General features: G+C 41.8%; 1 protein-coding gene and 1 long non-coding RNA gene across 2 annotated transcripts in view; one reads left to right on the plus strand and one right to left on the minus strand.

Moving 5' to 3' along the window:
• Positions 1–2,842: 2,842 nt before the first annotated feature.
• Positions 2,843–4,447, plus strand: LOC310659560. Its single transcript, XR_014502813.1, has 3 exons — positions 2,843–3,024; positions 3,423–3,471; positions 3,971–4,447. It is a non-coding gene; the product is annotated as an uncharacterized lncRNA (long non-coding RNA).
• Positions 4,448–6,610: 2,163 nt separating this feature from the next.
• The window catches only part of RAMP1 (receptor activity modifying protein 1), a 43,762-nt gene continuing 22,426 nt past the window's right edge, over positions 6,611–27,946 (minus strand). The window contains exon 3 of the mRNA XM_083403192.1: positions 6,611–7,953. Within this exon, the coding sequence (XP_083259318.1) occupies positions 7,698–7,953 (256 nt within the window). The 3' untranslated portion in view covers positions 6,611–7,697. The remainder of the gene's footprint in view (positions 7,954–27,946) is intronic.

Raw genomic sequence — 27,946 nt, forward strand, 5'->3', positions numbered from 1 at the left:
ATTTATACTTTCCTTTGTGAGCAAACCCTCCACAAACCTGTTTTGTAGGTGTTATAGAAATGGGGGGGGGGTACCCCTAAACACTAGGAACAAATAAAGACTTAGGATTTTGATTTGCATATGGATTAAAAAGCATAAACTTTGGGGCTGTTCCAGATGGGATTCCTGTGCTGCCTTATGCAAACCAGTCTGGCTGGCTGAGGGAAAGGCAGGCCTGTTAGTACAGTATTACCATAGAAAGCCATGGAGGGTTCTCAACAAGACCCCCCCCCCAGGTGTGACCAGACACTGGGAATGTTGCCAGGGTAGCTGGGGGGGGGGGGCAAGGGGCTTCTGGGAAGGAGGGAGGAGGGCAGTTCTCCTGGAGGGGAAAATGGGGGTCCATGCTATGGGTTTGCCCTCTGCCCATCTCACCCCTGGCAGGAGCCCTTTGCTCCTCTTCCAGTTCCTGCCACTTGCCTGCTCTGAGCAGAGCAAAAGGAAAAGGCAGGGGCACCATCTTGGAAGGGAGTTTTCTTTCCTTTGTTCTTCCTTTGTCTTCGTTTCTTGGATCCCCCTTTTCAGCTCCCTTCAGTTTCCATAACAGGCTTTTGCTCTCTCTCTCTCTCTCTCTCTCTCTCTCTCTCTCTCTCTCTCTCCTCTCGGCTCTGATTCCCCCCCCCCCCCCGCCTCTTTTCTGGCCTGCAGCCCTTTGGGCGCCTCTGGACTTGAGAGGGAAGCCTAGGAAAGGGGTTCCCCTTTCTGGGAGATGGAGCTTTCTCCTGACTCCTGGGGGGCCTGGAATCCCCCTGATTTTAGCAGCAGTCCAGGCTGAGGAGGTTTGGGGCAACCTGCAGAGGGGCCTGATCCTGCAGCTCCAGCCCTTCAGGAAGTGCTGGGAAGCCGGGAAAGGGGGTGGCCCCTGCCTCGCCTCCCCCTGGGATGCCCGCCGTGACCCCTGGATGGAAATGCCTGGCTAGGTCAGGCTTTGGGGCTCCCCAGACCCACCAGGGCCCCTTCAGCCAAGGGCAGCAGCGAGGGGGGGCCTTCAGGAAAGCCCCCCTGGTTCAGGCAGGGCTGGGGACCAGCAGGATGGCAGGGAGGAGGGGAAGAGCTGCCCCTCTCCTTCCCCCTCGGGAGACTCCTCTTCTTGGGCGAAGACAAACCAACATCATGGATCCTAGTTCTCCCTACAGAGAAGGAGCTTATCATGGTGAGGACCAACGTTTGCCTCCATCTTGGTGAGGGAGAAGGAAGGCCTGCCTGCAATGTTTCGGGCCATGCTGTGAGATGCAGACCCCCTCCATGCAGACCGAGGGTGCACATAGGCAAATAAACCCTATTTCTTCAAGCATGAGGGTCTCCATGTGTCTTCTGTTCTCCAAAGGGACACAGACCCTGGATGCGTGCCTGTGACCCATGCGCTCTGGCCGCTGCTTGGCAGAGAGCGGGGCAGGCACTGGGCTTTGTGGTATTATTTAAAATTACAAATCTTTTTTGTAAAACCTTTTATAAAGCTTGTAACGATAAGTATATAATAATAACATTAACCTAATATGCTTGAAATCATTTGGCATAAACTATGGCTGTAGTTAATTTCCCTCCTTGACACTGGAAGAAGAACAAGAACGCCCAAGCCTTATTATGTCAAACTTCCTGAGTATCAGGCTTGGGGAGAAGAGTGCGGACCAGCTGGACGTAGAATCATGGAGTTGGAAGGGGACCTGAGGATCATCCAACCACTGCAATGCAGGAATATGCAGCCATCCCTCAGGGGGATCGAACCTGCGTCCTTGGAGTTATAAGCACCATGCTCTAAGCAACTGAGCAGCCACATTTAATTATCACAGAATATTAAAGTATGGGGTATAAAGCAACATTAAGTAAATTGACTTTGGTGCAATATGTGTTTCATAATATGTGCTTCACAATTATTTTGAATAAAATAATTATTTGGAAGACAGAAAATGACCATTGATGACACTTTTCAGCTGTTAATCATCAGGATATGGTTTATTTTATTACTCAGTTTCTGTTGTGTGTCCCTTTCAGTTGTGTTCTCTATGTGTATTTGTTTTTTGTCCCTGTGTATTGAAATAACTGATTTCAGTTTTGGTGGGGCTGGACGGTGGAAACATCTTCAAGCACATAAAAATCATCTATCTGCTGGTCCCTCTGTTCCTGGGAGGCAGGTGTTTAGATGTGGTCATATAAGACTACCTTTGAGCCGCTTCTTGACAATAGCATCAGCTCAAGCAATGCCTGTGCAGAACTCTGAAGCCACCAATCTCCCTAGCCTCTCCAAAGGCTCAGCAGTAAGGATGGCTTTGGGCACATACAGAAGTACATTCGTACCTTGGAAGCCAAACGGAATCCGTTCCGGAAGTCCGTTTGACTTCCAAAATGTTCAAAAACCAAAGCGCAGCTTCTGATTGGCTGCAGGAAGCTCCTGCAGCCAATCGGAAGCCGCGGAAGCCCCGTAGGACATTTGGCTTCCAAAAATAGTTCAAAAACTGGAACAGTCACTTCCAGGTTTGCGACGTTCGGGAGCCAAAACGTTCGGGAACTAAGCTGTTCGACCTCCAGGGTACGATCACATTAGAAGACTGTGGCTTCCTCATAAGAACTCTGGGTACTGTAGTTTGATTAGGATGCTGGGAATGCTAGCTCTGTTAGGGGTAAAATACTGTTCCCAGGATTCCTCAGAGGAAGCCATGTGCTTTAGATGTGTGTTAGATGTGCTTTAAATGCATGTTGTAGATGTGGTCTTTATCTCATAGACAGCATTGTTAAGCATGCATCCTTCTGACTTCATTAAGGAGAAAGCCAATGAGGTCAGAATGATGCACACTTAACAGTGCTGTCTATGAGATACAGCCTTACACACACCTCTTTGCTACTGATTGGATTTGCCCATTTGGTGAGGTCAGAAAAACTAGTAGCTTATGGAGATCAGTGGTTGTTAACAGTTAATACTAGTCATTTAGGTAGGGTATGCTACATTCAACTCTGCTAGTTCAATACACTGCCAAAGCCATTTACCAGGTAGGAAACCAGGGAGAATTATTACTTTTAGCATCTTTGTATGGAAATACATTTTGGGGAAGGTATCTGTGGACATTAGAAAACTGAGTTTTCTTCATATCAAGAGATGCAGAAGTCAGGGAAGTCATTTGGTCTTTACCAAATTATTTTACTTCCACAAAAAGTTCCTGTTATGACAGTTCCCTTCTGTGAATTTTGATGGCATATATTCCAAAATTCTGATTAGAGCTCTGAGACACCCTTAACAAGGAAGGTAATCTGCCTTCACTTAGCTGGTATATCAGTTTATCTCCTACCCACACAAGAGCCCAGGGGGCCCTGACATCTGGTCACTAGAAAGAGATTCTGTATCTCCCCCTGCCCCTCAATGCCTTCCTCTTTTTAATTTTGTGTGTCAGGCACTTTCCTCCAGGACACAAGAGCAGGAGAGCCTGGAGACATGGAGCTGTGAGTAACCAGATATTTTGCTTCCTCCTGCTTTGGGGTCTGTGGATTCTCTTAAATCCAGCCACTCAAGGTGAAGAGGGCTTCTGCGTGTTGAGCTGACCAGTGCAGAAGCAGCTCTGAGATCCTGCCCCAGATGACTGTGCGGTGCAAGTGACAGGATGAGCCAGTCTGATGCTGATCATATGGAGGCCGTCATGAAGCTGATTGGTGGGAGAGCCTAGATGGTGCCTAGTTAAGCTATGAATTGGCTGCTCCAAGATGTGGGGACGGCTTCACTCGTCTTTAAAGGGATTAAACAATGGGTCAGGCTAGCCAACGGCCACTACTCATGATGGCTCTGATCTCCCTCCTGGTTCAGAAGTAGTATGCCTTTGAATGTGAATGATCCCAGGGAGAGAGCTTGTGTCCTGGGGACATCTGGTTGTCCACTGTTGTGCGAAACATGCTGCTGGACCAGATTGGGCTCTTATGTTCTTATGAGCGCTTTTCATCTTTTCAGGTCCAGAGTTTGCTCTTCTACATCCCCAGGAGCCTCTGTCCAGCACATCATCCCCTCCCACTGCTAGCAGCATGCAGAATACCAACCCCCCGAGGGCGAGAGCTGAGACTCCCGTCCTCCCTGCAGTGATGGCAGCAGTGGTGCAGGGAGCCACCAGTCCAGGAAGCCAACCACACCTGTCCTCTGGAGGGGAGCGAACTGTGATTCCCAAGAAGGTGCTCCTTGACACACAGCCCAGTGGAGTGAAAGATGAAGGCAAGGCAGTTGCTCTGTCCCATGTCATTCTTTGGAGGCAAGAAAGCCAGTGTCGTTTAGAAGAGGCAGATACTGTTTTGGTCTTATCCTGTTTTGTTTTTTGCTATGTTACTTTATTTCTTCTACAGATGATGATAGCATAAATCAGGCTAATTGAAAGCAGGCTCTACATCTTTGATACCATAGCAGTTGGGGTCACATAAAATTAATAAGAGACGCCCAGTTTCAGTGTTGTGTTTCTGTGGTTTCTCTATAACACAATATATCACTTGCAATTTTTGCAGGGGCTCATTTTTTGGGGTCCTGAGGGCAACCCGGGATAATAAGCAATATCCAGCCTCACTCTCTACAGTTTTATATGGAGTGCTGAAACTGGAGAGGGAAATCTGACTTCCCCTTCCTGCTGCCATGGATATGTCTATGACCATTGCCCTTTAGTCAGAGCTGCAACGTCCACGGGGCCAAACAATTCCTTCCCTATTCCCTGACATTTCTCCAAACCAGGGAGATCTCCAAACCAGACCTGGTGTAGTTTATTCCTTTTCCATTTTTCCTCCTGGTTAGATTACTGTAATGTGCTCTGCATGGGGCCACACTTGAAGACAGTTTGGATGTTGCCACTAGTGCAAGTGTTTACTGTTTCAACTACTCAGAATCACATAGCACAGTGCTATTTTTCTAGAAAAAGAGGTGCTGAAGCAAACCATGAATGCCTCCTCCCTTGTTCTCTTACATTGGCAATGGTGCCCACCTGAGAGGACTCCGTTCTGGCAAGTTTGGACAGGGAAAAAGCCCTGCATAGCACCAATACTTTCTGCATTGCCCCAATGCTAAAAAGAATGACTTTTGTTGTTGTCCTGCACTATTGAAAATTCAAAAGCATGTTGGAGAAATTCCCTAGAGAAAAGGACAGGGAAAGGGAAATTCAGGTATCTTTCTGGAAGAAATAGTCTGAAACGTAGAAAAAGTAAGTTAATGGGCTATAATGGTTCTCATGGTCATTCTAGTGCATCAGCTTTGCTTTCATAATGGTGGCAAACAATGTTGCAGTTGGATTCATTTGTCACTGATTAACAAATCAGTAAGTATGAAGGCATAGATAGGTTCATTCCAGTCTACCCTGGAAGCAAATGAATTTTCATAGGTAGGTATTTAGTGTCTGAATTGCACAGATTCTTAATTGCTTTGAGAATAAAGTTGACCTATGTTTGTTGAGTACATCTATAGTCAGTGTTGTGTAGAGATTCAGCTTGCTTCTCATTAGCAAGTTTTATTGGTCAGAATCCATAGCAATCATATTGCTTTAAGAAAAACACTGTCAATGGGACTAAGTAATTGTTTTGAAGGGCTGCCAATTGCAGGCAATGGCGGTGGGGCCGTGGCGAGCCTCCTGGCTTGCTTTTGGGCTTTTAATAGCATAGATCATATCCAATCCTGCTGTTAAAGGCACAGGATCTTTCCCCACTTCCCACCCCTCCCACCCTTTGGAAGTACTAGTGGAAGTTCCCACATTAATCAAATTTCTTTTAATGCCAAATCACAACATGGAGACATAGTACGGGCACCTCCCTTGATGCTTCTACTTCAACTGCCAACACAATCACCACCACAAACGCCTGTTCCCATGTTGGAACCACACCCCACACCCCCGCCCGTGTCCTTCTTAGTTCCCAGGCTCTGTTCCCACCTTATGTCCTCAGCAGGAATGGGAAACCTGTGGCCCTCTAGATGTCATTGAACTCCCACCTACCCTCTGTTCCGGCTAGCCACCAGGGCACCATAGACTCTTCAGGGATGGACGGGGGTTGGGCAGAGCTTTTGAGTGGGAGTTCAGCACTGCTCCAGTCAGCCCTTAAGTCACAAATCCCTCTGGTTTGCTGAGAGCACATGGATTTCTGTTGACAGTATCTGTTAATCTGGTTCACATATTACATTTCCCCAGGAGAGTCCACCGTCTGGAAAGCTTGAGACTTCTTTGAGTGAAGGGGTGCGTGGGGTGTGCTATTATATGAAATGTAAAGTAAAAGCAGTAATTGAAGCAACTTGGCTTTTTTCAGCAAACGTCTACATTTTGGTTGCATTTTATTCACTTACTTTAAAAGAATAAGTGATCTGTGTTGCTACAGCAGCAAGTCTTCCTCAGATACCGAAACAGAATCCTGTTATTTAAAATTACAATGGATACTTGACATCGGATTCCATTCTCTCTCTCGCACATTCATGTCACATCAATGACATGAAAGCCCTGCAAATGGTAATTACTTGGTAGGGAATTCCTCCAATGTTAATAAACTGTTAGGGTTTTGCGGCTACTGTTTGCAAACAATATTAGCAATAATTTATTTACTAATTAATGACAGAAGTTCATAAAAATTCAAATCCAACTTTTCAAAGACCTAGGATACATTTTAATTGCTACAGAATGATGGCTCCTCACAGAATACATTATGTGGCTGATTATTGGCAAAACATATAAATAATAATTTGCTAGAGCTTCATCTCCTCCACTGTCAGCAGTCAAAATGAATTTAGGGCATGCCTGCACCAGCTGGTTTTGTGTGTCATTTACTCCTGAATGCACTACAATTAACTTCTGCGCTTTACAAGGCATCCTGGCAGTGTCCTAATTGGTGCACACCACAAAATTTGAAAGTTTAGGCTGCTTTAATTTGGTCTTGCTCTTCATATTATACACCTTATACTTGTTTGTACAAATATCCTGCTCTCATTCTGGCCACTGCTCTGCTGTTCTCCTAGAGCTGGAACTTTGCTTTCTTTTGTTCTATTCCCATATTGCACAGCCCCGCTCACTTCTCAGTTCCATAAAGATGGAGGGTGCCTATCCAAGATGGGTCCCAGCTGCAAGTTACCTAACCCAAAGAACAGCCCATAGTCCTAAATACAGTGGACCCTCCGGATACGAACTCAATTCGTTCAGGGGGTCCTTACGAACCCCAAAAAGTCTGCAACATGAGGCACCACTGCTGCACACGGCACGATAGCGCTTCTGCACATGCACTCATCGCGAAACCCGCAACTATACACTTCTGGGTTTGCTGCATTTGCAACCTGAAAGTTACGTTACCCAAAGGTAACGTAACCTGAGGGCCCGCTGTAAGTATGTGCAGCTGAAGGGCATCAAGAGAAAACCAGAAATAACCCAAAGGCAAAGGGAATCTGAAGGAGACATTGGTGCAGGCATGCCCTTAGCATGATCAAATCATGAATACAGGAAAAGAATTTGGCTATTGAAAAACTGGTTCAGTCCTTGATGCTTTTTCTTGGCTTCAGCAAAATTCTTGTTAGCTAGAGAATTTGGAGTTACAACATTTTTCTCTGGGTAGCATTGCCTAGAAATACTCTTTTTTGGGTGTTCACAAGAGGAGTAACAAAGCTGTTCCTCCACACAGCTTGCCTGGGGTTCTGCTTCAGTCGCCTATCAGGGTCGGAGACTTTGGGGTTGTGAAGAACTTCAGACAATGCCTTCACTGCGCTTGCTCCGCCACACAACCAGTGCTGTCATGAGCAGCGTGACAAAAATGGGTACCAATATGAAGGGGCACAATATGGTGTTAGGGGGGTCTCTCAAAGCCCTTCCCGAGACAGGGCAGTTTTTGAAGTAGTGCTTGTGAATCGCTATGAAGAATTCATCCACCAGCTGGTTTGGCCAGAAGCAATGCATTCTCCCAGCAATCTGGTAGGTACAATTGGTCAGCTCCCCATACCAGCTGAAAAAGAGAAAAGGACACTTGTTAGTAGGCAGCCACAATTAGGGCCCATTTCGCACATTACAGAGCGGCAAAGCAGGAATTGCCACCAAAGTGTACACTCAGCTGTGGGCAGAGCCACACAGTATATATAAGGCACATTCAACACACAGTTAAAGCATGTGGCTCCCCCCACCCAGGAATCCCGAGAACTGTTTCACCCTCAAAGAACTACAATTTTGAGCACCCTTAAAAAACTACAGTTCCCAGGATTCTTTGGTAAAGGCATGTGCTTTCAATGTATGGTGTTTGTCTGCCCAAAGTTGCAGCTACAGCTTCTTTATTAGTCTACCTGCATGATGCATAATTGCTCTGTGCCACACTACATTTAAAATGCCTTGGGTATGCTCCTAAAATTATGACAAGTTAGAAAATCAACCAGGGTAAATCAGCAACAAAACCTGCAGAATTCAGTATTCTTTCAGGTGTCAACATTCAGAGCTCCAAGCTAAATGACAACCAGAGCAGTTTGTCTTTAGTATTTCTAATTGTAATGACTACATATAACTGAGCATTTTTATTTTTAATTTTTGATCGGAAAGACAAAAGCCCTGTTCAGGTTTTCAATGAATGCTTAGGAGCAGGAGCTCCATTTCTTCACATGCCCATTTCTTCACACGTTCATAGGCATATGAAATTAATGTGTGCGACTTCCTGGTGTGGTGCACTCAGCGTCGGGTCAGGGAAAGCGCTTTGCTGAAGTAAGAGCGCTCCCAATCACGGTTACGGGGCTAAAAAGACGGGGAAGCGAGGGCGACGCAAACCCTGAAGAGGTCTGAGAGGAGGTTCCAGACTGAAGAAAACAGATCCAAGCAGCGCATAAAGGGGTTTTCTGCCGTTCCGGCACAAAAAGTGGAGGAAGGTGGAAGAACTCAGCGCACAAAGATCGCACGCCCGACCGTGAAACGCCCTTTAGACCCGATTGAGAAGGCACCAGGCTGCTCCAAACTAAAAACTGTAAAATTAAGAGTACTCCTGAAGCAGGAAGGCAAAAACGCTGGCTTAAAATAGAATAAAAGGAGCACAGACTAACTTTATACTATAAAGGACAGCAAAGCTAATGGAGAGAGGAGCTTCAGCGTTCTGAGACTTACCAAGTTGTGGAAAATAAGCCCTGCAAAGAGGCAGAAAATATAAACTGAGACATACTGAGTACCTGCTTCTGCAGGGGGACGTTCTGTTGAAAGGTACAAGGAGCTGAAATAACAAGCAGCAGCAGCAGTGACAACAAAGCAGTGGCCATTAAGAGGTGATCAGCGTTAAACAAAGGGTGAGTGGAAAAGAAAAAGGAGGGGGAGGAACGTGGAGGAGACAGTGGAAAAGAGAAGGAATGGAAAAGATTTGAAGACCAGGCAGAGGTGGGAAGATAAGGATTAAGATAAGGAAGTGAAAGGGAAGAAGAAGAGATATAGGAAGGGAGAGAAAGAAGGAGGAAAAAGAAGGGGAAAGACGGTAATAAGGAAGAAAGCAGTTGGCGAAAATGGCGCTGGGGGGGGAAGAGTGAGTCATTGCCCTCAGAAGGGAAAAAGCCGGAAGAAGAATAGTGGCGGAAACAGTCACTGCAACAAAGAGAGGACAGAGAAACAAAACAAGAAGGACCACCTCACAAGTAAATTGGAAAATCGCGCCACCTAGTGGCGGAAAATAAAATTACTCCCACAATTTAAAAAAACGCTGCTAAGACACAGGCTTGAAGCATAACCATAAAGAAAATTAGCTATACATGAAAGGATACCTGAAATACCAAGTTCAGCTTCTAGAAAATAAGTGCTTAAGACGGATGTTAAGTACTGTGAAGGAATTTTTCTCTGACAACTGCCAAAATAATTAAAATAAAACAAAATATTTAACTAAATTTATATTAAAACTTTGATATTTTTTTTTTATTTTTTTTTAAATATTTGAGATGAACTGGTAATGATATAGTGGAAACCACTGGAATCTTAACTGACTTTCAATCCCAACAGATGGAATAAAAGGACCAAATCATAGACTATAAACAGAGCATTTTCAAAGTTTTAGGAATATATATATTCTTGACTGAAATAAAGACATCTAGACCAGAGCCAAAAGGAAGAAGACAATTATGGCTTCTAAAAAATACCAAACTATACTGACATCTGGGTCGGGTCTACAAGTGAGAAGACAATCAACAGCTGAAACAGACCCCAATGCTGACATAAAAGATCTTATAATGGGGATGGAAAAAAGCCTGAATGATAAGCTGGACATATTAGCTGGTAACATCCAACAAAACTCAAAGCTAATAATAGACTTAACAACACAAATAAGTGACCTCTCACTTAAAAATAAAGAACTGGATAAATCTGTACAAGAACTTAAGAGTAAATCCACCAAACAAGAGGAAATGACGAAGAAATTGCAAATTGAAAATAAGGACATTAAAAAGTCACAAGAATCAACGAAGGAAGAAATTAACGACTTAAAGAGAGCTCATGAAGAGCTGTTAGATGATTTATCATTGATGGAGATGCGTCAGAAGGAGATGGTCCTCCGCTTCCGAGGCGTACCACAAACTTACGATGAACAAATTCAAGAGAAACTATCACAGGAGATTGCAAACTGGTTGGGAGTAGAAGTAGAAGAGATGCTATTGGATATTGATAAAATTTTCAGGATCAAATCAGAAAGATCGGACACTTATAAAGGGCCAGGAGATTGCTTAATCTTTTTCAACTCAAGACTTTTAAAGGACAAAAGATTACATCAAAAAGGACAAGCAAAGTTAATAATAGAAGATAGGCCTATCAAAATATTCAAAGAAATTCCAAAAAGAATTTTGAAGAAAAGGCAGAATTATAAGACAGTAACAGAAGCACTCAAGAAGAATTCGATTAGATTCCGGTGGGAATTCCCTGAGGGCATCACCTTCACATACAAGGACAGAAGAAAAACTTTTAGATCAGTAGACGAGCTGGGAAAATTCTGGAGGAAGTATAAAAAAGAACTAACTGGAGATCCGACATTGGACCGAGAGGAGGCAACGCAGACACCATAAGAAGCATAGAGAGTCAAGCGGATATCGGGCGGGGGGGGAGAGAGATTGGAAGAAACATAATATCAAAATTCTAAAAATTTGTGAGTCTTTTTCTTTTTCTTTTCTTTTCTTTTATTTACTCAATGAAACCTTTGTAGATAATAAAGATTAATGAACCTAAAAATTATATCTTGGAATGTTAACGGTTTAAATGATAAGAGGAAGAGAAATAAAATAGGACATGTATTGAGGAAAGAACAATGGGATATCATATGCTTGCAGGAGACCCATGTGACTAGAAATCACAGAAGGGTTTTAGAAAACAAGAGATTGGGTCAAGAATTTATATCCTCAGATGTGAAAAAGAAAAGGGGAATTGTGATCTATGTGAACCCTAAACTAGACGCAAAAAAAATCTTTAAGGATGATGAAGGTAGATTATTAGGGGTAAAAATAACAAAAGGTAAAGAACATTTAATTATAGTAGGAGTTTATGCACCGAATGGTAACAAAACAGAATTCTTCAGGAAAGTAGAAGCTAATTTACTGGAATTTATAGAAGAGGAAATTATTCTGATGGGAGACCTAAATGGTGTCACATCAATAGAATTAGATAGGACAGAGAGGGAAAGAAAATCAAAAAAAGGCAGACTCCCAGATACCTTCTTTCAGATGGTAGAAAACTTAAATTTGATTGACACATGGAGATATAAAAACCCAGGAGAAAGACAGTATACACATTTCTCGGAAGTTAAAAAATCAGCCGGCAGAATTGACAGCATATGGGTATCAAATAATTTAACAACTAAAATTAAAAAAGCAGAAATACAGACCAAAATTATTACAGATCACAACCCAGTCACATTAGAATTAAAGGAATACAAGAAAACTAATAAAAGATGGAGACTTAATGAAAGAATATTAAATGATGAAAAGATTGTGAAAAAAGCGCAAGAACTAATGAAAGAATTTTTTGAATTAAATAAAGAACAGGATACAGACATCAGGACAATATGGGATGCAAGCAAAGCTTTCATAAGAGGCTTTTACATACAACAAAGTGCAATAAGGAAAAGAATCAGAGAGCAAAAACTAGAACAAATAAGGAAAGAAATAGGAATAAATGAAAAATTATTAACAAAACAACCAAAAAATGAACTAATAAACCAAAAACTAAAAATATTACAAACCCAGGCTTCAGCAATATTAAATAGTGAAATTGAGGATAATATTAAATGGATGAAACAAAGGTCGTTCGAATTTGCAAATAAACCCGGAAAGATGCTAGCCTGGCAATTGAAAAAAAGACAAAAGGAAAAACTGATTGATAAAATAGTGGAAGAAGGGAGAACTTTAGATAATCCTGAAGAAATCAAAAAGTGCTTTATAAAATATTATAACAAGCTATATAAAGCAGGAAATGAGACAGAGGATGAAATAAAAGAGTATTTATATGGAAAGGATATACCTAAAATGCTGTGGAATTTTATGGAATGCTGTGATCACCAATAGTCAGCATGGATTTCTGAAAAATAAGTCATGTCAGACTAACCTGATCTCATTTTTTGACAGAATTACAAGCCTGGTAGATGAAGGGAACGCAGTGGATGTAGTCTACCTTGATTTCAGCAAGGCATTTGACAAGGTGCCCCATGATATTCTTGTAAAGAAGCTGGTAAAATGCGGTCTTGACTATGCTACCACTCAGTGGATTTGTAACTGGCTGACTGACCGGACCCAAAGGGTGCTCATCAATGGTTCCTCTTCATCCTGGAGAAGAGTGACTAGTGGGGTGCCACAGGGTTCTGTTTTGGGCCCGGTCTTATTCAACATCTTTATCAACGACTTGGATGATGGACTCAAGGGCATCCTGATCAAATTTGCAGATGACACCAAACTGGGAGGGGTGGCTAACACCCCAGAAGACAGGATCACACTTCAAAACGACCTTGACAGATTAGAGAACTGGGCCAAAACAAACAAGATGAATTTTAACAGGGAGAAATGTAAAGTATTGCACTTGGGCAAAGAAAATGAGAGGCACAAATACAAGATGGGTGACACCTGGCTTGAGAGCAGTACATGTGAAAAGGATCTAGGAGTCTTAGTTGACCACAAACTTAACATGAGCCAACAGTGTGACGCGGCAGCTAAAAAAGCCAATGCAATTCTGGGCTGCATCAATAGGAGTATAGCATCTAGATCAAGGGAAGTTATAGTGCCACTGTATTCTGCTCTGGTCAGACCTCACCTGGAGTACTGTGTCCAGTTCTGGGCACCACAGTTCAAGAAGGACACTGACAAACTAGAACGTGTACAGAGGAGGGCAACCAAAATGGTCAAAGGCCTGGAAACAATGCCTTATGAGGATCGGCTAAGGGAGCTGGGCATGTTTAGCCTGGAGAAGAGGAGGTTAAGGGGTGATATGATAGCCATGTTCAAATATATAAAAGGATGTCACATAGAGGAGGGAGAAAGGTTGTTTTCTGCTGCTCCAGAGAAGCGGACACGGAGCAATGGATCCAAACTACAAGAAAGAAGATTCCACCTAAACATTAGGAAGAACTTCCTGACAGTAAGAGCTGTTCGACAGTGGAATTTGCTGCCAAGGAGTGTGGTGGAGTCTCCTTCTTTGGAGGTCTTTAAGCAGAGGCTTGACAACCATATGTCAGGAGTGCTCTGATGGTGTTTCCTGCTTGGCAGGGGGTTGGACTCGATGACCCTTGTGGTCTCTTCCAACTCTATGATTCTATGATTCTATGATTCTATAAAATTAAGAAAGAAAAGATTCAAGATCTAAACTCCCCAATAACCACGACAGAGCTTCATCAAGCGATAATTAAGATGAAACTGGGAAAATCCCCAGGTCCAGATGGTCTTACCGCAATACATTACAAAAAACTAGAGGAACCATTATTATCACCTATGAAGACACTCTTAAATAGAATACTAGAAGACGGGAAGATTCCCAACACCTGGAAACAGGCTCACATAGTAGTAATCCCAAAACAAGGACGAAATAAAGAGTTTATAACCAATTATAGACCAATATCATTACTAAATAATGATTATAAGATCTATGCACAAATATTGGCAACAAGATTAAAGACAGTTTTGCAGGATTGCATAAATAAAGAGCAGGCAGGGTTCTTGCCAGGCAGGAAAATGAGTGATAATATAAGAACAGTGATTGATATGATCGAGTATTTAGACATGAAACCGAGTAAGAAGGTAGCCTTTGTCTTTGTGGACGCGGAAAAGGCGTTTGATAAAGTATCATGGAAATTTCTAAAAATATTATTAGACCAGATGGACATGGGGGACCAAATTACAAGAGGGCTAAAAGCAATTAATGAACAACAAGAAGCAAATATAATAATAAATAATGACACAACTGATTATTTTAAAATACAGAAGGGCACCAGACAAGGGTGCCCACTCTCACCGTTATTATTCATTTTGGTTTTGGAAATATTAAATCAAGAAATCAGACTGGATCAAGAAATAAATGGAATATCCCTAGGAGAGAAAATATACAAAATAAGGGCATTTGCAGATGATTTAGTCTTAATGGTGGAAAACCCAAAGGAAAGCATAGCAAAGGCTCTAGAAAAAATGGGAAACTTTGGAAGGGTCTCAGGTTTTGCTTTGAATAAAGAAAAAACGAAACTAATGGTAAAAAACATGGGAGATCAAGAGAAAAAGGAACTGGTAGAAAAATTTGGATTACAAATTGTAAAAAAAGTGAAATATCTAGGGATACAAATAACAATGAAAAATATAAATTTGTTTGAAGATAATTATAAAAAAAACTGGGAAGAAACAAAAAGAGAAATGGAAACTTGGACAAGATTGAATTTAACACTCTGGGGTAGAATTTCGGCTATTAAAATGAATATTTTACCAAAGTTCTTGTTCCTTTTTCAAATGATTCCCATAATAGGTAAAGATGATTGTTTCAAAAAATGGAAAACGGACCTAACAAAGTTTATATGGCAAGGCAAAAAGCCACGGATCAAATACAAATTACTAACCGACATAAAAGATAGGGGAGGTTTTGGACTCCCAGACCTGAGACTATATCACGATGCGGCATGCTTTACTTGGATCAAGGATTGGATCAAATTGGATAACAGTGACATTTTGGATTTGGAGGGATGGAACAATAGATATGGTTGGCATGCATATCTAATTTATAACAAAGTGGCAGTACATAAAGATTTCCTAAACCACGTAATTAGAAATGCATTGTACAAGGTCTGGGTGAGATATAAAAGGTTGTTAGAACCGAAAACCCCATGGTGGGTCTCACCATTAGAAGTAACATCTGTCAAAAAGAAAAATACTATAGGGAAAATGGCGACATACCAGCAACTCCTAAAGGAAGAACAGGGTCAAATAAAATTAAGACCATATGAAGAGGTGACCCAATACTGTACTACATGGTTTCAATATCACCAAATTGCACAAATATTCAATCAGGATAAAATAATAGGATTTGAGAAAGATGAATCAAATTTACAAAAAGTATTATTACAAAACTCCAAAAAAAATATATCCAAAATGTATAATTTTTTATTAGAATGGGAATTAAAGGATGAAGAAGTAAAAGAAGTTATGATCAAATGGGCATGTGATATAGGATATGCGATTCGGCTAGAACAATGGGAGAAATTATGGAAATATGATATTAAGTTCACAGCATGTTACACAATAAGAGAAAACTTTATGAAAATGGTGTACCAATGGTACTTAACTCCGGTAAAACTGGCTAAAATTTATAAATTAAATTCGAATACCTGTTGGAGATGTAAAAAAGAAACAGGAACAATGTTTCACATGTGGTGGGAATGCCGACCTATTAAACAATTCTGGAACGAAATTTACGAAGAACTCAAAAAGATGTTTAAAATATCTTTCAGTAAAAAACCAGAGGCATTCCTTTTAGGATTAATTACAAACGATATTCCCGAAAATCAAAGGAAAGTATTCCTTTATGCAACAACAGCTGCCAGGATGCTTATAGCAAAAAACTGGAAAGGGAGGAAAATTCCATCAGTGAAAGATTGGCAAATTAAATTTTGTGAATACATAAATCTGGCAAGACTCACAGCATTTATAAGGGGACAATCGGACCAGAAATTATTAAAAGAATGGGGTTGTGCAAAAGAGTATATGAAAAAACATTGTTCTGGAGTAAGTGTATTGGTATGTAATGAATGATGCTTTACAGGGTTAAAGGGGGGGGGAAATGGTGTATATATATACATACATATATATATATATATATATATATATATAGTATAAAGATGACAGTAATTTAACCAGACACAACAATACAGTAAGAGTAAATTTACTGAGGTTTTAGAACAAAGAAAGGAAGTCAATATGTGTAAATGTATGTAATGATATGTGTTTTTTTTTTCTTTCTTGTAAATGTGTGCTTTTTCGTTTTTGTTTGGTTCTGTTTTGTTCCCCTTTTTTCTGGTTTTTTTTTGTATGTTCCGTTTTGTTTGTTTGTATAGTATTTTTTTGGATTCAAAGTTCGTAATTTTTGTCATGATTTTGCAATGAAAAATAAAGTATTAAAGACTTGAAAAAAAAAAAAAAAGAAAGAAATTAATGTGTGCATAAATTCCTACCGCATGGTCTGTATGCACATAGCTTCCTATGCAGATATTATGACCCACCTGTAGATTCCAAAGCACATACCAAATTACATATTCACTCTCCATACATTTCTAAAGCACAGCAAGACAAAAACGGATGGTTCAAAGGTCAAGCATTGTTGGGGACTGGCAGAACTTGGACGCATGTGTGTTGGATGTTGGGGGGCTGGAAACTGACTTGGGAAGAGGGACCCATCAATTTAGGGGTGCAGTGACCCCCCAGGAGGCAGGAACCAGGGTCAGAAGAATAGTCAGAGCTCTCAGGGATGGAGGGCAGAACAACGGGCTTGGGGGAGTGAAATGGAGAGGCTGATCACGTAAGTGGAGGGATGAGTGGACCCCCACCATCTGCCCCACTGTCTCCTGGAACCAGGAGAAGACTGAAGAGGGAAGAGCAGCAGCAGCAGCTGCTGCCATGTGTGGTGCCCTGTTGCTGAAAAGCAGACTGGGAACAGTTGCCTCAATGCTAGAACCTGAATGCAAGTGTACTCATAGAGTCCTGCAGAGAAGCTACTGTAAGTGATTGCTTTTGACAATAATCAACTACCTGCTGTGTGCATTGATTTGGCTGAGACGTGTATGGAACAAGTAGGTCATTTTATCTGAAAATGAATGCCAGTGGCACAACTAATATTTTTATACCCAGAAGTGGCTGTTAATTTACAATGCCCCATGACTTCAGAGTGATCCAAAAGCAAGAGGGTGTGGCTAATATATCTGTGTTTTCTCAATCATTTCCTCTTTGGGGGCTAACATTTTGGGACCAACATTTTTGGGGTGGATTTTCACATTTTACAGGAAATGTCCAGTTTCATTCTTTCTTTTTGGCACATGCATGCTTGGGAGGGTGATGACGTTGAGCTGCTGTGCCCCGGAAGCGCTGTGTGTAGCGATCACTATGGCCAGAGGAGAGTGTGCAGAGAAGAGCCATTGGAAGATGAGGGGGGAGCTGGGTCCTGCCTCTGCCCCCAGCCCGCCATCATCAGTGCCGCTGCCAGCCTGCATGCCTCTTTCCCTGGCTCAGGCTGGCTGTAGCTGCGGTGGAGAGCTGCTCTGCGTGCTGTGGCCACGGCCAGCAAGTCTTCAAGATCTGGCAACCCTAGTTAGCACATCCTAGTATTCTTGCATAAATAAACAAGAGCATTTGAGTCCTCCCATGAACCACGATGTTCTTCATCATTAAAAAACAAGCTCACAGTATCAAAAGAAGCAAGTGAAAAAGTGAATGTGCCAGCAGGGAGCGCAGTGGGATGGAGCTGAAAAAAGTCCAGGGACTCAATTTACATAGCAATTAAATCAAATCCAAAATAATCATGAGCAAGAAGCACTGGCAATGGGAGCACTCAGTGAAATATCGCACAGTGGGAAGCATCTATCACAGCTCATGTACAATCTAGGGGAGAGGAGGGAGCCATTACACTTTCACAAAATGTACCCTGGTAAGTCAAGCAGCCCCAGGAACAGAGAGAAATTCAGGTCTCATTCAGAGCAAATCTATCAAATCTGCACTTTCTGAAACAACATGCAAATGAAACACAGCTATCCTTCAAATTTGCACTTATCCAAATTCTGCTGTGCAGTTTACCAATCAATCACAATAACAGAGAAATATTAAGGGGAACTGCATATAAAAATGTGTTTATTAGGAGAAATATGCATGAAAATGATGAATTTTAACCAATAGTAAATTGCTGCAAAATGTTGAGAACTGAATTTAACTTTGGAAAAGTGCAAAACCAAGACGGCCAAAACTGACAGATCCTTCCACCCCTAGAGACTCCCACCTTTATCGTCTACCTCCTGTTCAGCACAAGACACAATGCCCCCCCCCCAAAAAAAAACCAACCCCAGAAAAAAGAGATACGCCCCCAGAGAAAGCTCTACGCCGTAAGTGGTCGACCTAAACATAGATCATATTATGTAGAATTGCAGAAAAACAAACGTGACACTTCAGTCATTCCCACTCACTATTGTTCTGGAGTTCATAACGTTCTATTTTGTTATGACAAGTGTTCTTTACATGTCAAGCAATGCATTTTTATATTTTCATTCTGTTACATGATTTGCCCTAAAAGATACCGTACATTTCCCAACAACTTTGCTATTTCTATGAACACAAGTTAGAAAGAAACCAAATGGCAGACAGAAGCTTTCTGACACTCTTAAAAGTAGGAAGTGAGGAAGGTGGCTGAGTGTTTCTCCTTGGGGAAATCACTTCAGAATAACACTTGGCAGAGAATAATATTTCGTTCAGAACAAGATTTTCATGCAGATAACTGCATTGTGCCACAGAGATATTAAAGAGGAGACAGAGGCAACTGCAGCCTTCCCCACAGTCTCAGAAAATGAAATATTCAATGCAAGCCGCAAATAAAATACTCCATGGAGGGAGCTTATTATGACACAAGGAAATTGCTTCAGAATCTGTCTGAAGGAATCCTAAAGATGTTTCACATTAGAGGATCCATAAAAGCTGTTATATTATACTCAGATCTTTTTAATGTGCCCCTTCTAACAAACGCTACAAATAACCAAGAGTATTTGATCCAACTTCCGTAGGCTAAGAAGCACCTGCCCAACTGTTATGAGTGGCCTTCAAGGACGACAACCTTTGGCTTCCTGCCTTCAGCATTTCACACAAGTGAAGTCACAGAGTTCCTGATGGACTCTGAAGACCTAGATGCGGTAATGAGGAAAACCAAGACCACTGGTTTGCCTAGAAAATGAAAATTAGAAAATGAAAAGAGAAGTGTTTGGGGGTTTTGTGCCTACCCTTCTTGTACAGAGTGCCTTTAGGGCTTGCTTACTCAGTTGGGGTGGCTCCTCACAAATAATATTTGTAATTTAAAATGATCGCTCTTTAGTCAACACTTTTAGTGTGGCTTTTGACTAAACAAGTATAACAATACAATGCCTTTGTTCTTCCAGTTTATTGTTCTTCCAGTTTATTGAATAACGCAGAGTCGCTGCAGCAATTTGGGATAACTTTGTGTTATCCTTTGGCTCTTATGTTTCCAGAGAAAGGTATTGACAAGGTTGACAAAGTGGAGTTATAACAAATGGACTGTGAAAAGGCATGTTCTGAAGATAAATACTAAATGAAGAATTCATATTTATGTTGCTTTACTAATTTGTTACAGTATTCGGAACTGTACTTTACTGCACTTTTGACTTACTTCTAGAAATAATAATCTTGAAATCACTCCCTGAGGTATCACTCCAGAAGCATTCACTTCTTGCAGACAAAAAATTTGGTGCTGGATCTTATAATGGAAACAAGTGTCAACTGCTGCTGCTAAAAACCAAAGTGACAAAACATTCCAGTCTAAACTTTAATGGGTGTGGAACATCTGTGTATGAGTTCTACTAACAAATTAGTTTGGGTGAGGAGCAATTAAATAGACCTTGCTGTGTGTGTCTCCTGTAACAGTTGGCCCAGTTAGCACTGCCATCTAGACAGCTTTATCTCTTTGGAGGCGCCATGAATCCATTCTCTTTGCATTTGTTTATCACTGTTTCTTTTTTTCCTTATCTAGTAAAGTCTTTTATAATCACTAGGTGCTCAAAATAGCATTATCTTCAGAGTACTTCCTATAAAAGAAGGATGAAGAACTTGGGTCTGCACCAAGTAAGCACTGCAGACATTTGGCCTTCATTTGAGCCAGAGCTGCTTATGCTCAGAATCACTTCCTAAGAGTTTGGCTCTGCAAAGGAATTACATATCAATTGCCTACGCAACGAAAATAAGATACTAAGCTAAAACCCAAACTACAAGGCTGTTTTTATTTTCCTCGCCACTTAATGCAAGGACAGAGAGAGAGAGAGAAGACATGGTCCCTGGGGAAGGAAGGTGTTTTGAGGGTAGCTGCTTCACCACCTGAGCGCTAGATTCTCCAGGCAGATCCATTTGTGGAGCTTTTATCTTCTGCTGCACACATATTTCAAAAAGTTGCTTCTCAGAAGCCATGTGGGTTCTGGCAGGATTATGTGGTGCCAAAGTATAAACAATGATTTCCAAAATGCTCTTTTTACCCAGAGTTGACCTTTTTCTGTTTGTCTCACTCATGATAGCAAAGAGCTCTTCACATTTGCTCTGAGACATGACACTTTGTTGAAAAGATGATTTATGAGCAGGCACGTTTCAGATTGAATGTCATTTTCTGCACGCGCAAACACACCTGCTTTCACCCCAAATACCTTCAGAAATCACATGCACAAGCATTTTTTCTGTTTAAGGGAAAGAGACAGGCCCCTCCCTGTTGAGTTACAGGCACTCGAAGACAGCAGGCACTGGATTCTTGGCAGAAAAAAATAGTTTGCAAGCCTTAATTAATTAATTAAATTTCTCTACTACCCTTCATTCAAAGATCAGTTGGTTTACAATATAAACATACAAAAATACACACCGTAGTAACAAACAAAAACAAAAACTGACACACACACAATTTAAAAGGCCTGGGAGAAGAGGAATGGCCTAGCATCTAAAGATATAATCAAGCAAGACTGCTAATTTCGGGCTTTATATCAGACTGACTGAGGCATCACAGGTCTTTTAATATCAAAGTTAATATGGAAACGTGGCACAGGAATATAAATCCTGAGTATGTTGGCTCACACACTCCTCCTCCTCTACCTCCCGCCATGTGCCCCTTCCCCTCCCCTTTCCATGTTGGAAATAACCATAGTTTACCAAGACATCTGAATCAGAGAAACTGTAGTTTGCACTAGCCATAGTCTGCCCCTAAACCTGGAACTGAAATCACAATTTTAAGTGGGTTTCAATTCCTAATTTGGAAGCAGTTCAACTGTAACCAATTTATCTGATTCAATTAAGAGAATACTAGGGTTATCTCACACCCAAAGAAGGAAAAGGGTGCACAAGGCAGGAAGGGGGCAGAGTTTACAAACCCACAATGTTCAGCTCCATGACATTTGAACTGAGTCTTACTCAAACACACCACCTTCCTCCTTCAGGAGATTAGAATGTCATCATCGCGGCTACATTTGGAAATCTGGCTTGGTTTAAAATAAAAAAAATTGGGTGGCTAATGGGCAGCTCTCCAGATGTCCTTGGACTGCAACTCCCATAATCTTTGACCATTGGGCTATTCTGGCTGGGAGTTATCAGAGTTGGAGTCCAACAACACCTGGCATGCTAAAGGTAAAGGCCAAGGGACCCCTGACCATTAGGTCCAGTCATGGCTGACTCTGGGGTTACGGCGCTCATCTCGCTTTATTGGCCGAGGGAGCCGGCATACAGCTTCCAGGTCATGTGGCTGTCATGTGGAAATCCGAGGGCTCCCTTGGACAAAAAAACAAGGACACCAGCCAGGAATACCAGAGCAAAACAGCAGCCAGTACGCTTGGTCTTTATTGAAGACTGTCGCGACAGGACTCCCACCTGCCACCAGGTGAAACAAAATGGAAGCACAGAACAAAAGAAGACCCCAACTTTTATTAGTTCTAATCCCCCAAACTATAGCCTTAGAACTACATCACAACTACATCATGACTACATCATTGACGCAACACAAAAAGGAGAGGTTGAGGGAGGAGTTGTGGAGGTAACCTGAGTATCTTGTCACCTGGCTGGTTCCTCCTCTCCCCCTCCCCATGAGTCATTTCCAGAGGACAAAAGGGAGTTGGCAGTTTCCTGCCCCCAGAGGGAAGATCTGATCATTGTCCTTTGTTCCAGTCCGTGTTGAATCCACTCCCATATGCAAGTCCTTTGTGACCTTGATGGTCTTCTGTCTAGGACCATCAGGGTTGGCATAGCAACTGTGCAGGGCTCCTGTGTATGTGCTGGTATGCTCAAGGGATTATGGCTGGTCTGTATCAAACCTTCCCCATTTTGTAGTCCTTCCTTCATGGAGTAAAATAAAAGTGGAACGGTGCAGATCCGATGTATGGTTGATTTTCTATGAATTTATAACAGAAGCGTAGCATATGTCGTGTGTGAGTGTGTGTGTGTGTGTCGAGTTTGTACAAACTGAATGATTTTTTTTTTGGGGGGGGGGGTTCCTGAGACATGGCCAGCATGACTAAGCTGCTTCTGGTGAACCAGAGCAGCGCACGGAAGCACCTTTTACCTTCCCGCCGGAGCAGTACCTATTTATCTACTTGCACTTTGACGTGCTTTCGAACTGCTAGGTTGGCAGGAGCAGAGACGAAGCAACGGGAGCTCACCCCGTCGCGGGGATTCGAACTGCTGACCTTCTGATCGGCAAGTCCTAGGCTCTGTGGTTTAACCCACAGCGCCACCCGCGTCCCACCTGGCATGCTACTCCTGCTTTAAAGTTGTTCTGTTTTTAAAGGTCACACTATGGAACTGGGCTTTTAGGGTTTGTTTGTTTTTTAATTTTTTTAAACAACCCTTTCCCTTAAAGGAGTGACAGATGATTTCGGTTCCCATTAGATTATTAAATAGCAGCCCCAAGAAAAATTCCCTGAGTGCAATGACAGCCGAGGGATTTATACTAACATGGAGCTCCCTTTGCTTTACCAAGTTTCCCATCTATAGACACCTTAGATGGGCACATGAAAAACTTTTCCCACAGTATAAATTCTACTCTTTCCTCAAAAATGTTCTGGCTTTTTTCTTTCGTTTGTTATCATTCTTTTAAGATAAGCCAATTCGGGGGGAAATAGTCCAAGCATTCTGATCAATTTACTTTTGGACAGAAGTTACAAAAGAACAGCACCAAAAAGAATCACATTCGGCATGTCCAAGAAAAGCACGTTTTGTTTGCCAGCTCTCAGACCAGCGGGTGAGGCTTTAATTCTAAACAGACTTATTAGGAAGGAAGTCCTCCACACGGTTAAGATTGCGCTGCCAGCCTAAAGAGCTGACTGAGAGGCAACTCCAGGGACCTCAGTCAGACTTTCACACGTTCCAGTGTGAGCTTAAAGGGTCTGTTACTTTCCCCCAAAGAGAAATTTCCCGTGATCCTATTTCTGTTCCCTGCTTTCTAGCTTCATCTTCCAGTGTGTCTCAATATATTCTTTCATCTTCCCCAAAGAATTGTTACCTGCTAACTCTTGGGTAAAGGGACGCGGGTGGCGCTGTGGGTTAAAGCCTCAGCGCCTAGGACTTGCCGATCGAAAGGTCGGCGGTTCGAATCCCCGTGGCGGGGTGCGCTCCCGTTGTTCGGTCCCAGCGCCTGCCAGCCTAGCAGTTCGAAAGCACTTCCGGGTGGAAGTAGATAAATAGGGACCGCTTACTAGCGGGAAGGTAAATGGCGTTTCCGTGTGCTGCTCTGGTTCGCTACAAGTGGCTTAGTCAAGCTGGCCACATGACCCGCAAGCTGTATGCGGGCTCCCTCAGCCAATAAAGCGAGATGAGTGCCGCAACCCCAGAGTTGGCCACGACTGGACCTAATGGTCAGGGGTCCCTTTACCTTTACCTTAGGGCTGCCATACGTCTGGGGAAAATGGTTGCTGAATCCTTATCTTTCATCAAGTTGTGAATACTACCCATTTTATCTTTTATTAGTCTAATCTTTACTTTTTTGACTGTACAGCTTTGGCCAGCAATTTGCTCAAAAAATTCTCTTTTCAAGAATATCAATTCTCTTTGCACTTTTTCCATATCTTTATTTTCCACATTTCCTGCTTGAAAAGTTTATTTGCTTCATAATACTTGTACTTCAGAGTGAGAAATCCATCTTTTAAAGTATTTTCTCTGGGAGCTCTCAATTTCTGCTGCTGACTCTATGGCCAGCAGGGCCCACCCCACGGGCACCCTTTTAACGAACAGTTTTTAACAGATCAATTGTTGCTGCTGCTGCTGCTCTGGAAATTGTAACACTGAAGTCCCAAAGGGAAAAAATGCATTTGTACAAATACTTTGCAAGCAGCTTTTGGACTTTCAGGAAGGTCTGTGCCAAAAGTAAAATGTTATTAAGATAAATTTCTATTTATAAACATAGCTAAGCGGTGATATTGCTTATTTTCCCTATATATCCAACTCAGAAAAACAAATGTTTGGCAGTAACAAATCAAAATGTGGCTTTGCTTTAGAAACAGCACTGTGCTTTCCATATTTAGCATGATGGCATTGGCATAGAATGTGCTTAGCTTCTATACTGGGGGTGGGGAATAACAATCTGCAGCAATAAGAACCTGTAGGAGGGACCATTCTGATAAGATGAAAGTACTATTTGTGAGTGGTTCATCTGCCCAAGGAGGTGAAGTTGACTCCAGATGGAGCTGCAATATCCCTAAACCTAAGCACCAGATTCTAGTAGGCAGCCGTGTTAGTCTGCCGTAGTCAAAATAAATTAAAACAATTCTTTAAAAAGACTCGGTTTTTTTAAGGGAGTTTTTAGGTTTTTAAGAAGAGTCTTTTTAACTATATTTTTAAAGAATTGTTTTAACTTAAGCACCAGGTTCATGGTTTGAGAACACTCATACTTTGTCTCTGGAGACATTGAGGGGCAGTATTTCAATATGAGTAGGAAAATAAGAGTACCTTTAAACATTTTTTTTAGAAAAAAGCACTGAGTAAAATACTTTTAGACCCTCTGGATCCTTGGACTGATTTAAATCAATAAGAGAACAAATTTTGATGTGGTAAAAGAGATATGTTCATCACCAGGTACAATTTCAAATTCCTGCCGACCAACTCTGTCAGGAGGAGCTGATAAGGCATCATTTTCTTTGTGATTTCACTGTCCTCGATTATCCTCTAGCTCTTCCGTCACACTTTTGTGTACGTAGGCTTCTTTTCTGATCATGACATTTTTATAATTGCTGTTGTTTGCATATCTCGGTTTCCCATCAGGGCGGAACTTGAGAAACTCGTGGCCAAACTTGCCCTTGTGCCCAACATAACAACGCAAATAGAAATTGCTCACCATGGCCGCAGATGCCCACCGGCCTGACGGGAAACCAGCATGCCAGACTTTTCCTGAGTTGGGCAATAAGTGAGTAGAGGACGCAGTACAGAACTAGGACAGTGACTTTTACTATTTAAGTCAATAGATTAAAGTCAAGGCCACTGCAAGAAACTGAGCAGCTGCACAGAAACTTGTAGTGATCCTTCGTTGGAAGATCCCGTTTGACTAAATATTCAAGTGTGATACAAGCAACAAATGCATTAACAGCATTGCCTCTGAGTCAAAAACTTGCCTTGGGCAGCAATTCTCTACTTGCTTATGTGGAAGGAAGTCTCATTGAACTCAATAGGATTTGCTTCAGGAGAAAGGGCAGCCTAATTGTCATCAGTGACCAAACCAGGCCTGCGGGGGGGGGGGGGACTTTCAGTAATGGAAGAGAATGGCTCACATCTCCATTGACGCAGCCACTTTCTACTAACTGCATCCATTTAAGTGCCAGATTTCTCAGCCTCCCCAGAACCACCGCACTTACTCTTCCATATCAATCATATTGATCCATTCCAAGCCATCTAAACAGCTGTGCTATAATAACTACTCAGATAAGCTCCCTTTAGAAACAGCAGTCAGGCTACCACAACAACGAATAGCATAATGAATCAGCTCATTTAAAAGGCTTATGCTGCAAGTGAACCTGTACATATGAAGAAGTACATTTGCAAATGCTGTCTCGTGAATAACCGAAAGCCCCCTTGGCTTGCAAACTCAAGACAGTGAATAATTCAACATGGATGGTGCCAGTGCTTTTTTAAAAGAAAAATGTTGCTGGTAGTATAATATAAAAATAATATTTTTTAATTTATACCCTGTCCATCTGGCTGGGTTGCCCCAGCCACTCTGGACTGCTTCCAACACATATAAAAACATAATAAAACATCAAACATTAATAGCAACAAGCTATATAAAACGTCAGAATAACTTTAAAATAAACAACTTATAACAAATAAAGCAATATTTAATAATTCATTATAATCTGATAGTAAACAGTAAAATTAAACATCAAATAATAATTAAACAGTTTACAGTTTACACGTATTGATTACAATAAAGAATTACTAATCTACAATCAATAAAAATAAAAGCAAATCACAATGCATAAAATACCACAAAACATACAAAACCATATAAAAGGATCAAACTGAGAAACAAGGACACACAAAGTATAAAATTATTTTTTTCTAAATATCCCTAAACTCCTCTCTTCCGAACTGCTTCTGCTTTTCTGAAAGTCCTGGTCTGGGAAGCTCCCAGGGCTGGAAGGTGGAAAAGCCAATGCCTGATGACCAACAGAAAGTCTTTCCCCCCTCATAGTACTCACCATGAAGTTAGAGCAAGTGCCACACTTTTAACCTTTGAGGGGGAAAGGTGCTGGTACTGCAAACCCTTGAGTAGCCCCAGGTTGGCAGGTGTGCAACCCCCCCCCCCCAATGCTGCTGCGGAAGGCGCGCCCTCTAGGGAGCATTTCCCACAGCAGCACGGGAGAAGGGTCTATGTGGATCCCTGTTCCGCTACTGATTGATTGATTGTGTGACTGTGGAAAGGATAAAAGCCCCCCATCCAAACAATGACTATCATAAGTGCAGGTAAGAAAATAATTTAATTCTAATTTTTATCATTTACAATACTGTTTTATTTATTTTATAGTACAGTATATTTATTATTGCTTTGATTTTATGGATCAATGGTCTCGTTAGATAGTAAAATTCATGTTGAATTGCTGTTTTAGGGGTTGTTTTTAAAAGTCTGGAATGGATTAATCCATTTTCCATTACTTTCTATGGGAAAGCACACCTTGGTTTAAGAACACTTTGGTTTAAGAACGGACTTCCGGAATGGATTAAGTTCGTAAACTGAGGTACCACTGTATATTTGAATTTAAATTCTAATTTGACATTGATAAAATGTGGTTTATATTGGATTTTAATAATTGGAAATTAATAAAAATATTTATTAAAAAAATAAAGCTCCTCTGATCAGGTTTGCGAGACTCTTGGCAAACATATTCTTGCCACCCACTGTAAGCTGCAGCCCATCTCTTGCACACCTCCCATGGCACCCTGTTTCCTCCCCACCCTCCTGCCTCTGTCCCCCTCAGCAGGGAGTCACCGATCACCACCCCTCATCTCTTCCTCCTCACTCTAAACACTGTGCCTTCCAAAGCCTGCTTGGAGTGTTCGAAGGTCTGCAACTGCTCTTCTTGAGTCTTCCCCTCTTGTCTATTGGAGCTTATAGGTTACAGAGACAGGAACCTTTTGGTTTGAGTACTTCCTGCTCCTTCCTCTCAGCTTTCCTTCTCCAGACTGCAATTCCCTTTCTACAATATCATCTCCTTGGAAGGTAGAAAGTGGGTTATCGACATGCTCATCCTTAGATCTGAAGGGGTTGGGTCAATA

The sequence above is a fragment of the Podarcis tiliguerta genome, assembly GCF_965153285.1.
Source record: "Podarcis tiliguerta genome assembly, chromosome: 1".
Classification (NCBI taxonomy): domain Eukaryota; kingdom Metazoa; phylum Chordata; class Lepidosauria; order Squamata; family Lacertidae; genus Podarcis; species Podarcis tiliguerta.